The 15,984-nt window shown below is 41.6% G+C and overlaps 1 protein-coding gene across 6 annotated transcripts in view; it reads left to right on the forward strand.

The window, feature by feature from the left end:
* Positions 1-1,377: 1,377 nt before the first annotated feature.
* Positions 1,378-15,984, forward strand: part of gria1a (glutamate receptor, ionotropic, AMPA 1a) — a 63,987-nt gene continuing 49,380 nt past the window's right edge. For 4 of the 6 annotated variants that reach the window (XR_006844889.1, XR_006844891.1, XM_046406207.1 and 1 more), the window contains exons 1-2: positions 1,379-1,832; positions 1,972-2,106. Coding sequence is in view for 3 of the 6 variants with exons in the window: in XM_046406207.1 (XP_046262163.1) it covers positions 1,745-1,832; positions 1,972-2,106 (223 nt within the window). In the remaining 3 variants the exon portion in view is untranslated. Of the gene's footprint in view, positions 1,833-1,971; positions 2,107-15,984 lie in introns of all 6 variants that reach the window. The other 2 variants (XR_006844890.1, XM_046406206.1) reach the window with 2 other exon arrangements.

The raw sequence follows: 15,984 nt of genomic DNA on the forward strand, positions 1-15,984 counted from the left end.
TGCAGTTTTGCTCATTTGGAAACACTGGAAATCTAATTCAGCATTTAAGTTTTAATCTTCTAAATTTCATCCAATGGGATGAGTGAGTTGGAAACAATAAGTGATTTTAATGATAAATAAATAAATAGATAAAAATGTATCCTGCTTTGGTCTGATAGCTCATCCCTAATCCTAATTGTGTCAAAGGCAGGATTTACCACTTTCAAAACAATAAGCACCAGTGCATTAAACTAGCTTTTCAATCAGTTTGTGAATATATCACAAATGCTGGTGAATTTCACAAGGTACCCAAAAGCTTGGGGAATGTATCCTATCTTCAGGAAATAATTGGCTGTAGCTGCCTGGAAATATATGGTTTAAATCATAACCCCACTTCTCAGCTACCCGCCAGTTGCACATTGTGAGAGGAAGGTGGTGCATGCCAAGCAAATGTCATGTCATATTCAGAAGTGTAAAATTTTATTGTGAACAATGGCAATTTAAAGGACAAATCCTGACAATGTTAAGCCCTGATATAAAGGCAATTTTCCAGTGTGTGTTTTCATCATTTTCAAAACTCTGAAAATGTTCATGTAAACATTTCAGTTCCCAGTGATGTTAAAAGACGTTACATTTCCCCATACCAAACAGTGTGTAGTGTTGGTTACGTTTCAATCCATGTATTATCTGTATTTCATAATCTTCTATGACAGACCAAGCAAAGGCAAGAAAGACTTATTTTGTCTTAAAACCACCAATTGTTCTCTCAGCCATGATAAAACTGTAGGTGTTGAACCCAAGAGCAGGCAGAAAAATGATATTAATATGTTATTTAATATGGTTTGATTTGTTTGATTTTTTTCACTGTATGCAGATATTTATATCACTTCTGGTTGACTGGGTTACTGTTAGAAGAAATTCAAGGTGCTGCATATGAAAAGCAACTTTTCACTTGAATTGTTGATAAAAAATGCAAAATGACTCAGTACAAAATAAAAGCAGCTCATAAATATGGTGTGAATAGTAATATGGATACTTTTTACAGTGCAAGAAAATGAATAGACGTCCACGAAATGCTGTGCGTCTCCTGAGGGACATGTGGGTGCGCTCTGCACGCTGCAAGAAATATTCATTCAAGCAAGTAGTTAAGTCAAGTATTGAGTGCGGCTTTTTTCTTTTTTTTTTTTTTTTTAAACTAAAGGATAAAACGTTTTGCAATAACGTGAAATAATGACACCTTTTTCCGGGCAAAACATCTTGTTGTTATTGTTTTAGGAATAGCTGTCATTTGTTTTGTCATCTCGTCTATGCCACCTTGTTACACCGACACTTATTTCCTTACATTTCTTGGAAGAATCGAAATTTCCCTGCAAAGAAGAAACAAGTAGCGAATATCTTCTCGCTGCATTGTGGGAAAAAAAAAACGACCGCTGTTTGGAGAGGGGAAAAAAAAATCACACCGAGGCTCAACAGCTTTTCAAGACGGACATATTTTTTGCAGTGTGGCTAATGCTGAAGTCATTCTCCGTCTCATACAACAGCAGCCAAGGACACGAGAGCATCAGCAGAGAGAAGAAATAGAGGAGAGAGAAAGGTGCCTCCTCTCGCCATTGCTATAATTGCCTCGCTGTGTCGATGTTGGTGTAAATTTGGCTGTAAGAGGAGGCGATAAGAGCGGAGGAGAAGCGGGGAATATTACTTCACACACGGACAAACCTATGCTTGGATTTCGGCTCTTTTTCCCTTCGCCAATGCAAAAGGAAATATGCAGCGAAGCTTCACCATCCTCTACACCAGTTTACTGGGAATGTGCTTGGGTTCAAGCTCAAGTTTTCCAAGTAACATCAATATAGGTGAGAATTGCGCACACGCGTCAGATCTTTTGTCTCAGCGTTTAAACCTCTATTCCAAGTTTACCTCGTGTGTCTTTTCTGTTCGCGTCTTTTCCTCGATTTGGCCAACATTAACTCCTGATTCTTTGTTGCTCAACAGGAGGATTGTTCCCAACCGAATCGCACGAATATGAGGTTTTTCGTTTCGCCCTCTCTCACCACCAGGACATCCCCAAACTGGTGCCGCAGGTGGATATGGTCAAGATGGGGAACAGCTTCTCCATGACATATGCCTGTAAGTATTAGCCTGTCTCACTGGAAGCTGATTACATCTGCTGGCGTTTTCCGTTCAGTTCGGTCAGCCTGCACATCCACCCCCTCAGTGTGTTTATCAACTTTGTCAAGAGCGCTGAACTCCATTGGTATAAAACCTGAGCGAGAGATACATACATAGATATATATGTACATCTATCTATCTACATCTACCTATATATACATATATATTTGTGTGTGTGTGTGTGTGTGTCTGTGACAGGCCTACAAAGACTTGTGCTTGTGTGTTAGTAGCCTGTGGGTTATCTTAACTGTTGCGTGGGACTACGAAGGACTTATTTTCTCTGCTTTCCCGGGCATGATTGCAGCGTGATTTTGCGCTCCAGGGTAGCCACGGGGTTTTTCAAATCAACGTCTGCAGCAGTGGCAGAGATCTTACAGTTGTGTAATATCAGATTGTACAGCTTTATGAATTTTGAAACGGCTGCCACTGTTCCCTGTGCGCTTTTCCTTTTTCAAACAAGGGTTAAAAAAACAACAAAGAGCCAGAGCGCAAATCAGGGCTTTCAGGCGACGCGAACAAAGAGGGAAAACAACTCTGAATGCATTTCTAATTATCCACGGATTGCAATCCGATTATCTTTTTTTCTGTCAGAATACACACTATTACACCCTCCCTGATCTAATACCCTTTTCAAAGACAGGCATGCACGCGCGCACAATGCACATTTCAACTTTTAGGACGTTAGGATGACCTGTTTAACGTTTCTGATATGATTTTGTTTATTGACGCATGACGGGTAAAGATACAACACGGGTAGTATCTTTTTTTTGTCGTGAAGAGGAAATGTGGCATTTTAAATAAAAAGATGGCAATGGAATGCTACATTTATGGTCAAAAGCGAAGTTTAAAATTATATGAGTTTGGTCAGACCAGTGGGGATGCCACTCTCCTGTTGGTGATAATGTGCGCCATTATGACAGAAGTCATATTTCCTGGAGATACCCTTTGACAGATTTGCCTTTCTGTCTCTCTGCCAGGTGTGTGACATTGCCTCAGTGACAAACATTTAATTACACCGTTCACACCCTGAATGTTGAAATATGGTCTGGTTTTTAACAGCTGGTCTTTAATCTATGTCCACTGGCTTGTCGGTCGCCAATATCAATTGTAACTCAGAGAGTAAACAGGGAAGTTGGAAAAAAGTAGTTGATGGCATTTTAATAAATGCATAAAATACAAAAATTATGACATTCTGACTCAAAATCTCAAGGACAGGGTCTCTGTAACCTTTAAACTTTCCGGTTTAGATTGTAAATCCACAGACTTTTGGTTAAGAATGAGGCATTCAGCTGTGATAATTATTGTGACGTACCAGCCAACACACCCATTTGTCCACTTGTTGATTAGTTTATGGTTCTTTACAAAAGGACAGATAAGCACGTCTACAAATTTAGCATATCAGCCTAAAGTAAATAAACTCTAACAATAAGCAAATCTAAATATTTATTTAATAGTTAGATAATCAGTGATAAGTTAAATAACTTTAAATTTTTACTAAAAAATAAATGGCATCCTCTATCACGTTACAAACACGCAGTTATGTGGCATTCATACATGCACTATAGCCTTAGGCTGTAGGACTATATCCAGCATCCAGGAGTTCACACCTTTGTTGGTATCTGCCAGTACCAGGTGAGGTGGAGCTTTCAACCTCAGAAGTAACACTACTGAAGGTAGGTTGCTTGAGTTCCTCTTCGCCAGCAGCAAGGAAAGATATACACCTTGCTGGCCGTTTGTCATGTGACTGCCAGAGCAACTGAGGCCCGTGTGACCACCTAGTTGAAGCTGACAGCCCGCCCGTCTCTTGCTGCAAGCGTTGTCATCTGTGGGGTATTTCACTCTATCCCAGTAGTGCCAGTCCTCATGTTTCATCAGGTCCTGGATTCCCACAGCCCGGTGCCAACAAATACCTGCTAGTCCGCAGCTTAACGTGATTGATGGGTGGACTGAGTCCTGTCCTTAGTACATGAGTTAAGTCTGTGTCACTTAAAACAGCCCAAAGTTCTAGCCTTGGGACTGGCTGCCGCTGTTTTGGTGCAACCCTAGATTGCTGCAAGGAATTCAACCTCAGTCCCTCCATCAGGGCCCTTTGTGACCAGGTAGGGAACTGAATCGCACACTCACTCATTATTGGGTTATTGCTCTCTGTTGTGCGCATGTTCGGGCTCACGCCGTCTTCCCCCAGTCCTCTAGTCTAAACGTTCATGTTTGCTTGACAAAAGTCTTGCAGATACTGTGCATGCTGTTCATGGTGTCATCATTGGGGCATTGCTTGTCAGATAACATGTCTGTTGGACAGTGCCAATCCAACTTGAATGTAGATTTACAAGAGTCTGGTTGACCCTGATTCCTCCACAAGTCACTGTTGGTAGCTCTAGCATCTGTAAAAAGGTTTCTCATCCACTGCTGTAGGCTAAACTCTTCCGGCCCGGAGATTGCAAGGCTTTGCCACCAGGGCTTTGACCTCCTCTAAACCTAATGTCTAGAGACAGTTGTCTATATAGAGAACTTTCCCACCAACTCATGAACTACTTCTCTTGGTTGGCTCACAAACCTGTTTGTGCAGTACTTATGCTGGACATTGTGACTGGTGAGAAGTGGTCTCAAATGGGAGCACCTGCAACATAAACACCTCAGGTGGATTCTACTTTTGGAGATATACCCTTAAGAAGCAAAGAAGAGAATTAGAAGAGGTCTCAAGAATGTGAGGTCTCACATGGTTCAATCTATTTTTTGCTTTGTGTCTGGAACACAGAAGAAGCACTGCAAGAAAGATAGGACCTGAAGTGGGTCTTGGCAAGAGGATGATGTTCGGGTTCTTTCCCTGGTACTGGAATTAGCAGTTGAGTACTCCTCTGTTCTTGCTACTGTGTTGCACCATATCATGAGATATATGTCACCTCTTCAGGCTGCAACTGAATGATGTAACCAGTCACTTCCACCTTCCGAATCTCTGCCCTGACTGCCTAATGGCAGCAATATGCCAAATGGTATATATGATCAACATTTTATCCTAACACTGCTGGACATTGGGTTTATTTTGCCACTTGAGGCAGGGCAGCTCATAAGGGCTGCCGGGCCTCCATTGGCAGCAGGGCAGACAAGCTCTGGAAAATCAGAGCCGGTCATCAGACGCCATGTCCGGTTGCTGCAGTGGTATATCTTGTGGGTGTTGATACCAATAAAGGGGGAGAACAGCAATATGTGTATGCTCTTTGAGACTCCAGGATCTAACAATGACAGCTTTCTAAATCCAGAATGTTCTTGCAGGCTGAGATGCTGGGAGTCTGGCGAAGGACATTGTAGCTTTGAATGGTTAATATATCTGTCCAGATGTGTGTGGAGGGCTAACTCTTCACGTTCTCCCAAGAAAAGTTAGTAGATTGCTCAGACCCATTGTCTAACAGCATAAGTTTCCACATTATCTATGTTCCATATTATCTATGAGGCATCGGAATCTTCATAATCTTGAGTGAAAGTTTCACTAAGGGCTGCCTATGCAGAGCACCTCTTCATTTGTTTTTATGAGACAAGAACTGCTAGTGGTGTCCTTGTCTGGTGGTTTAATCTTTCTGGTGTCTTGTGTCTCTGGGAACTAAAACTGACACTGAGTTATTACCAGATGTCTGTGGTTGCCTTCATTGTGGGTTTTTCAGACTGTGGTCATTACCCTTATCTACATCCCCTTCCCTTACTACAGTAGTCTACACACATACTTGCCTGCTTGTTAGTGCATGGTTCTGTGAGCTGTAATATTAACAAGTAAGCAGGTCTCCATATCTGCTGCTGAGATTTAATGTAGTAATGTAATGTAGTTGTAGCAGTTCATATGTGCTTCAGTTGGAAATAAATATAAATGTTTACAAGTCATGCAGGTTTATTGACATTCACTGCTGGCTACTGCCAATTCTGAACGCAATGTTGAACACTATCACTATGAGGAAATTTCCTTTTATCCGTCAGTACTTTTTCTGCTGGTGCAGTGGTTAGCACTGTCACCTTATAGCGAAGCGAAAGAGGATTCCAGGTTCGAATCCCAGTCTGGGCCCTTCTATGTGGAGTTTGCATGTTCTCCCTGTGCCTGCGTGGGTTTTCTCCGGGTACTCCGGCTTCCTCCCACAATCCCAAAGACATGCATGTTAGGTTAATTTGCTACTCTGCATTGCCCCTAGGTGTGAGTGTGAGAGTGTGCAGTTGTCTTTGTGTGTCTATAATTCCTGCCTTTCTATATAAACACAGACTTCCTTAAGTTCATCCTTTCCAGAATTGTTGTTATAGTGTTTGTAATTTTGGAGATATGTTTCTTTGTAAATACAATTAAAGCTGCAGAAAACATTTGAAAATATGGACATGCCCCTGGGTGACACACCAACCCCCCCTAGCCATCTAGGCCAGGGAGCAGGCAGAGCTGTGTAATGAAATGTAAATGCACCCAAGATGCCCTCATTAATGAGATGGTCCTGTGATTAGAAGAGAATGTGATGTGAATATGAGTGTCAAGCTGCTGCTGAACATTTTCAAGGATGCCGCTCATGGATCAAACATGGTCTATATAAGCAGAGAGGGATGGAGACAGCAGAGGGTGGTGGTGGTGTTGGGGTTCAGTGATACAATAATGATGTAGCCATAATGTACACCCAGCAGAGAACCAGCAGCATACACGCAGGAAGGAGTTAAGGAATATTTCAAGAATTTGGAATCAAGTGGCTAACGTACAGCATGTACCTTCTGTTATCAGCTTTATTCTGTTTTTTTTTTATTCAGTTAATTGGTAGATTTCCTTTCAATATTCAAAATGATGTGAAAGTGTAAAAGCAGATCTTTTGCCACTGTCAGCACTACAGGATAACCACAGATTTTTCCTACATCCAGTCAGCCCTCTCAGTCTTCCCTTCGATGCCATCAAATATGACATCTTTTCTTCATCGTGTCACACATATCACTGCAGTCCATGGGTATGATGGTGAACTGTGATACAAGCATGTCAGAAAGATTCACACGCGAGGGAGACGGCATAAATGAAAGTGACACCTCCTCCTGCTGTGTGTCACTCGTTCTAAAAGTGTATTTGGATGTTGAGGCTATAGAGAAATGTTTGTAAGGAAAAGGGCTCTGGGGCATGTTTATAATGAGTCAGATGAGAGAATGCAGCCTATTCTTAGGTTTCTGTTGAATATGCCTGTGTGGTGTGTGTATATATGTATGTATGCATCTGGGTGCCCATTCTTGCATCTATGTAGGGTGTCTTAAGTGAGTGACAGTTCACCTCAGTTAGTGTGTGATAGAGTGGGAACCTGCCCAGGGCTCTTGGGGTCCACAAGTGTGAAAAGCAGTGACTGAATGGGCCCTTGTGCATGGGGATGAATGGAGCTCCGGATGAGGGTGATACTCATCAGCTGGCTCTTATGACTTGTCACTTCCTCCACAAGCAAGCACTCCCACCACACACACACACACACACACACACACACACACACTTGCTGGCACCTGCCTAAAGAGGAGGGAAAAAAGGGGTGGGAGGTCGTGGAGCTCTGTGAAATAGGGCAAAGGACTAGTGGACTAAGGAAATGAAAACAAAGAGGAAAGAGAAGAAACAAAACATAATAGATAGAACATTTAATGCCGATGGCGGAGTGATTCATTTTACTTCCCGCCTGTGGAATCATCAGGGTAGTAATGACGATGGTAACACTGTCTGCATAATGTGAGACAGTGGAGCTAATTTGCATTTCTCTGTCTTCTCTGGAACAAACCAAGTCATAAAGTGGTCCAACTGTATTTTGTCACTTGTTATCATGGGTCATGACTCTATATGTGCTTTTGTTTTCACATTTTCAGTGAAAGTGCCTGCTGGACTGACTCATTTTACATGTTTCCAGTGGTTAAAAATTACTGCCAGGGATGCTGTGTGTACATGAATAATATTAGTCACAGTTTCCCTCAGTTAGATATCACATTACCATAATCTGGTATTGACTTGGTTTATAATAAGGACTTCACTGAATCATGAGCTTCATGTCAAATCCCCTGCAGGCTCACGCCTATATTATCTACTTTTCTCTTTGATATCTTACATATGTGTGGTGAGATTTAGCCTAAGCTCTGGCTATTTTTGGTTGAAAATCTGTCTGCATAATATTGCAACTAGTGACAAAATGTAATATTTCAGACAATGGAATTTTAAATGAGATGTACATTCAAATTTGCAAGTCACCACCTCACATTTGATTTTGTGTCCAGTTCAGCCATCCTGATAATAAACCTTTCATTAAGACTAATTAGTGTTTATGGGAAAGACAATTTGTGCTGTTACTGCGATATAGGCAGTTGTATTTCCTTGGGTCTCTGAAGGTCAGTTGAAGAGGACTAGAAGAGGATCTACAAGGGAGCCATGATCAATGAACCAAGTACAGAGGCCTGCCCAGTTGATCAATATGGCACAGATGAGAGGAGGAGGAGGAGGGGGTTATTTCCTTCTGGGCGGGCTCGGAGGACAGATTTACCGTAGGGTGATGGGATGTACGTAGGTCTATGTCACAGAGACAGTGTACAGGTAGAGGTCAAGTACACGGGTGACCGAACGTTGGTGCTAAAAAATGTCCTGCATTGTTGGAAATGGGCTATAATATCAGGAACACAAGTGACATGTACAGTCAATAGTGATTATAAACATTAGCGTTATAGCTATTTTCATGGTTGTGAATGTATTGGGAAAACTGGATGGTATGTGGCTTTACGTTTTGCTCTTAGAGGGTAAAATCGCCCTACTTAGGCCAGAGAAACAGATAGAAATGTCATCAGTCTGAGGTAGAGAATCAGGGGACACATAGCAAAGTAATGATGCAGTTTTTTTACTCTGATAGTGTGTTGCAATGAAAGTAAGTGCTTGGATGTTTAGACTTCTTTCCTTCTCTGTGCTAAGTTCCAAGTTATTACAACTTATTATTTCAATTTTGTCCATTGTTGTTCCTATCGGTAGTAATAACATTGTACTTTTCAGGTTGAATCATCAGATGTGTGAGTGTTGAGTAATCGCTGTACAGAAGTGAAAAGCAGAGTTTAAACATACCCCTAGGTTGACTAAACCAATCTCAAAAAGAAAATTAAGGAAAATAATCAAATTGTTAACCAAACTGACTTCCTGACTCAGCTTTGAACCGTTCCACTTTAGGGATATTCTCTTTCATTTTCACCTCAAAATAAATTATTTAAATGAAAGTATTTAAAATCAGTAGTCTTTATACCTTGTGACACCTCAAAACACCTGCTTCCTCTGTAGATATAAAAAGGTAGATTTGAAGGTAACAAAAGCACAGTGATTCATACTTTCAGATGATTATACACTATTAAAAATCTAATTATGAATATTCAATTTCTGCTTCCAAAGCCACCACTGGGTCTTTAAATGACACCAAAACACGATAGAGACTGTCAGCATATCATCAACAGAATATTTCGGTTCAAACATTTGCCCACCAGAGTGGCGGATAGCCAGCCAAAACTGTCAAAATAAGCTCCAAATAAATTGGAGCTATCCTTTAACATTGCAGAAGAAACAGTCAATTTAACGTTGTGTCTGCCTGCTGCTATATTTGCCTGCCTTGAGTTTTCCTCATCAGAGTACTTCCTTGTTCTGACTACTAAATAGAAGTGTGTGCAAGCATGTGAGACTGCTTTGTGAAATTCTGCAGTCACACACTTGCACACACACAATAGCTTAACAAGAGACAGAACTTGAGCAGATGCATTTTATGTATTATTCAGTGCAACACATCCAAAGCTATCATTCCATGGAGTTATAAGCATAAATATGTAATAATAACCCTGTGGAAAAAAACCCCAAAACATTGCAATTGACTCTGTGAAGCACTGTAATGCTTAGAAATACTTGGCTCTCTATAGGAGAAGCTAAAGAAGAAATAACTCATGTGTGAAGATCATTATGTCTGTATTTCTTATATACTAGCCACACTAGCCCCTTTAGGAGCAAACAATGCCACAAAGAGAGGAATCTCAGCTGGGGTGTATGTGTTAAGAGGAAGAGGGTGGGGGATGGAGGCAGAGGTGGTTGATGTCAGTGGGTCTCTGGGGTGGTGTATATTATTGTGAAGCTTCTGTGTCAGTCATTGAGGTACAGCTGTGGTGACTGACTTCCTTACTGTGTTTAGGGGTATTACCGAGTGTTCATTGCAATGGACGAATATCAGATCACCACTCCCTCCTGACTCTATGGGACATGACAGTTATTTGTTGAGGAGAAAACAAAGAGAATGAAGGAGAAAAAAAAGAAGCTGACGGTTGTTCTCTTGGGCTAGAGTCTGTCAGGTGCTGGTTTGATGAATGAGATGACTTGGATTTTTTTTTTTTTCTTTTGCTCCAGAGCACCAGGGATAGAGAGTGGCCCATAGCAATCAATGTAGATCAGCCAAAACTGCTCCCCAAGCAGCAGAGTGATAGAGTGTGGAGCAGAAGGGGAACAGAGATTGTTTCTCAGTGTTGTGTGTGCCTGTGCTGCTTTACAAAAGAAGGCAAGAGGAGGGGATGTGAAAATGGGGTTGGTCTTAGGAAAGAGAGAGAAAGGTTAGGAAGAAGAAAATAAGCAACCTGTCATTTAATCTCCTCACCCTCTGTATGACCATTTTCTAAGAGCCGCTGCCTTGAGGTTTGAGAATTCTAGTGTGGTGATGAGAAACAGATCTTTGTCACACGTATGCTTCTCATTCACCACATAAATGCACAAACACATTACTGATGGCAGTGTCTACACTGTTCCTATTTGTTCTCCTCATTGTCTTTCTGAGCCTGCTCCGAATCCTTCTTTGTATTCATGCAAGCTCTCCAAGTATTTAAAACAAATCTGTCGTCCCTGGAGGTAATGGCAGCTGGGACATGGAGGTCTGAGCTGAGACGTGTGGGGCTGGCAATTAGAAAACAATGTGTTCGGGGATGAGGACCAGGATTTGTGCTGCGGGGTGGAGGGACGAGTGCTGGATGACGGCAGCTGTCACGGTTTTGCTGCAAAGCAGAGTCCCTCATACAACACATCTCAGGAGCTTCTGTGTACTTTAATGAGGAACAAAGCCTACAAGCATATTAAACAGTGTGACATGGTGTAACTGCTTTTACAGTGACAGCGCAAGACTGCTGTTGTCATCTGCATAGCCACGCAGATGCTAGCGGTACTAAATGACTGCCTTGCCACGGAGACCAGACCTGTAACTGTTGCTGAAAGTTCAAGAAGCAAAGCAGACAAAACACACACACACTCACACAAACAAATTATGCATTGCAAGTGTACAGTAAGACAATATATTCCCTGAAATGCCATAACTTGGTTAGACTTTTGTGACTAATGTCATAAAATGGCTAGCAAATCAGAACTGACAAGATTTCTAGCGGATGTAACTGAGTGTTTGCTTAGCCCCGTGATCCTTAGTTACTGTCTCTGTGCTTGTCAGCCCCCCTGTTCTCGCACTGGACATGTAGTTTACAGTGATATCAGTGGCAGATTCACCACTTGAAATTCTAATTTTTGAAACAAAGGGGCACGTAACTACAGACGAAGGATAACAAATGCCGGCTTTTCAGTTGTAGCCTGTGAGCGCTGATTTTGTCTTAAAAACAGAGCCCCCCTCTGTTTTTTTCTGACCAACATCTTAGCTTCTCACATTAAAGAATTAGCTTCTTTTATTTGATTTATTTATTTTTTTTAATTTTTATTTATTCGTCATGATGGTCATTTTCTACTATTCTATAACACTGGAGAGATTTTTGGATTAATTGATTAATCACAAAAATATTCAACAGACTATCAGCAAATAGGGTAATTGTTTCTTCCACCTCTAGTTTGTTGTTCTAATGACATGATTTTAGCATTTCTAGTTGTACTCAGACATTCTGCTCAGGTCTGTTATTAACACTTCCTTTCATTTCCCAGTGGCTCAGCTGGAAGAAAATTGTTAATTTATACAACAGTTCCCAACGAATTAGTATGTATATTGTGTGTTTGCCTCTCCTTGCTTCACATCCACCACACATCACTTCTTCTCTTCTGTCAGAGAAATGAAAGTGTGTGAGAGGGACCGTCCCTCTGCACCTGTCGACACTGATAGGCAGATGGGAAGATAATTGCAAAGGGATGATTGTTAAGGAGATAATTGGAGTTTCCATACCCCCTGACAGGAGTTGGTCTGGGCTGGGTTTCTGACCCACTGCCCAGGTAAGCATTTATTCAGCAGGCGGCACAGCTCCGCGGCAAAGCAGATTGGAAACATGGCTAGAAACAGAGAGGAGGAGAGACAATGGCCTAGCGTGAGAGGGTTAGAGAGAGAGAGAGAGACACACAGGAAGTGGGAGGTATGTTCAGAGCTGGGGGGAGTACTCTCACACCCTCCATTACCCATTTAATGAGGCGATGCGGTGCCATTGTTTTATTACTTTGAGGAAATAGGAGAAATCTAGATTTCGCCGTGTGGTCCCTGTGTTTCCCACTGCTAGGCTGGCATCTGTTCTCTTTGTTCGCAGCAGTCATCCTATCACCTACTCTCGCAGACACTATAATGCTTCTGTTTCGTCTTCTCTCCAGCAACCAGCTTTGCCCTCTTTCTCCCATCACCTACATTTTCAAGACACGCTTGCTTTTTGGCTCGTCCTTATTAACCTTCCATTACCCCCATTTCAGCTAATGTAATCTCTCTTGAGTATCAAACGCTCCCCAGTGTTAATCGTTAAGATCTGTTTGGCTGGTCAGCTGCTCTGATCACTGCTGTCCTGATTGGTAGAAGCTTGAGAGAATAGTGTCTTCCTGTCAGCCTTCTTTTTCTATTTTTTATTTTTTATTCTTCCTTAGGTATGTCAACCTCCACTTCAACTGCTCATCTTTCTCTTTCTCACTTTTCTCTGTTATTCACTCTCTCTTTCTTCCACACACACTGGTAAGAGCAGCGAAATAAACATAATTTTACTGCTTTTGCACAGGTAGTAAATCTCCCTTAAGCTTTAGGAGCTAAAGCTGTTTATACTGGGGAACATCAAGCGCACCTCTCTGGAGTGCAACACTCCATGGGCCGTATAGATACTCTAGAAAAGTAGAAAGGCAGTGAGGCAGTGAGCCCACATCCAACTAAAAGCCTCTAAAACCTGTTTAGTGTTTGACGCGGTATTACAGAATATGCTTTTTATCTCTTTGCTGTACTTTGACACATTATCACTGAATGAATCATCAGCTCTGCAATAGATTTCAAGTCATTTGCAGGAGATCCCAGTTCTCACTGTACAGACCTCCTACTCAGTCATGTCTGGAGACATTCATACAGATCTACGCTGATGCTGAGTTTTAGTCCCCTGGTTCCCTGTCCTCTGAATGCTAGGGAATTGATTGCACTGTGTGAGTCATGCAGTGTTGCAGGACTCACAGAGTAGGCCACCCCCACCCAACACCTGGAGGATTCTTCAGAAGCACAAGCGTGTGAGACACTTTCTTGTCAAAACCAGTGAGACATTTTTTTTATTGAGATGGGGTGTTGAGGGGGATGAAGGCAGCGTGTGCACCCTCAGCAGGCCCTGAATGCATGTATATGTATCCTCGCCTGAATCGGATATCGACTTCTTTTGCTCTGTCTCTCATTAGTGTAACTGATTATCTCTCTGAAAGATGGATGGGACCAGGGGGACTGCATCAAGCTCTCTGTTTTTATTACACACATCATCTGACAGTTATTAGCCATGGGTGGCTGAGTGGAGGATGATTGTGTACGTCTTCCAGTGTCTGGTGTCAGATGTGTTTATCTCCCCTCAGAGGGCTCTGCGGTTGATTGAGTGACCCTTCACCCTTGTGGAGGTAGTGTATATTGATGCCTAATGTGACAGAACCCTTCCTGCTCCTTTCAGCCCTCTCATCTTTCAAAAGGATACCTTAAACTAAATGTGGAAAAGATGCTACAGCATACCTTGTGAATGTGAGCCAGCTGCAGTCAGCCAAAATGAAAAACCTGTTGTCACAGCTCTACTAGTTTTTGTATATTTATTTTGGAGCACCATTCTATACTTTTATTAGAAATCTCAGAGCAGAGAGATGACAGGAAACGAGGGGGAGAGAGAAATCAGAAATGACGTTCAACAAAGGTCCTTGACCAGACACAGTCCAGCGACGTACTGGTTCACAGTTGGCAATGCAACAATTATAAGCACCAATATGATTTGTTTGGCAGCACAGTGATGAGTGTAAGCACAGTGTAAGAAAAGCCAAAACTGGACAGTTGATCAAAGTTGAAGTTGATTGATTGATTATTTGATGAAAATGAATCAGCAACTATGATGATAAACGGCTCATCATTTCAAGGCTAAACAATAAAGTGCAGTATATTCTCTGGTTTCAGCTGCTGAAAGAAGATTTGTTGTTGTCCTTCCCTTTGATGATTAGATCCCTGGGTTTTGGACTGGCTTTGTGAAGCCTTTGTCTTGGGCTGTAATTTGGGCTGTAATTACTTCACCAGCTTCTGGGTTGACCCTTTGGTTATGTGACACAAAATTGAGCTCAGTGTTCTGAAGTTTAATGATGCACACAGCAATATGTACGTTCAGAGATTTTTTTTTTCATAAATCTTGATAAGAAAGAGTACATAGGAAGTTATATGTGAGGAATGAGGTTGTTTTAAAATGTCAAGGTTGGTTACAAAAAAAATGAATTGAATGGGGAATGGAAACAGCTTGCAAAATGAGTCAAGGTAGGAAAAAAAGGTTATGTTCAGAGTTCAGGGTGTGATGAGAATAGAACAGTGAGAGGAATGTATTTCGCAACATTGAGTTGCAGTTAGTTGCCCTAAAATATAATGTCCTTGGTTTTTCTTGTTGTGTCCTATTTCTATACCAGTTTTGACTGAGAAAGAACAGATTTGAATTCCTCAGGCATCAGTCTGAAATCTGTGGGCTTGTGGTGTAAAGGTGACCTTGGACGGATGACATAAACCCGGGTGTAGTAGTGGGATTGAGGCTCACTGTATGAATGTGGTGTATGTCTCCGGGAATCAATCTGGCGAGGTTATGCTGAGGCTGAGGAAACCTGGGCTGGGTTTAGCTGCTCACTCTTCCATACCATGGTTTTTTGTTCATCTCTGCCTCAACAAAACATTTCTTACCTGGAAGACAGATTTCCTTGGAGTTTTACCTTAAAAATACACAGAATAGAAAAAGAAATATAGTTGATCAGAGGATAAGATGAAGAACTTAATTGGATGTCCCATTTTGTGGAGTCACCTAATATGTCAGTCCTCCATAGTTGGGCTCTATTAAAAAAGGACCTTTATGGATGGCTGAACAAGAACTGTCCAATCAGTACACATCCTCCAGCTCAATCCGTCTTCGTGCTGTTGTGAAATTCCCTTTGTACTGCTGACCTTAATGTTACATGGGATAGTGACATGCAAGTCCCAGAGGAATATACTAGAAACCCCATGTTCCCTCTCTGTGTGCTTGTGGGGGCATATTATATATATATCATATATATATATATATATATATATGTAAAATTTTTGCAAATCTGGTTATGTTTTGGCTCCCCTAAAAGTACATTTAAAATTTGTTTTGCACACTCTGTACAATTTAATTCAACTGTATTGATTTTTTTTTTTTTTTTTTTTTTGAAATATCAAGAAATGCAGAGCTATTGCAAAAAGAATCACACACACCCACACAAAGGAGCGGTTGTGTAAAACACAGACTAGTGAGCAGCTCCAGTGGAGCAGCTGGGAGGCAGGTACCATGCACAAGGGCACCTTGATACCTTTGACCGATGCAGTTGGCCAATATATTTGACAAAAAAAAGTTGACTTGTATTTA

This window comes from Scatophagus argus, chromosome 12 (assembly GCF_020382885.2).
Source record: "Scatophagus argus isolate fScaArg1 chromosome 12, fScaArg1.pri, whole genome shotgun sequence".
NCBI lineage: Eukaryota > Metazoa > Chordata > Actinopteri > Scatophagidae > Scatophagus > Scatophagus argus.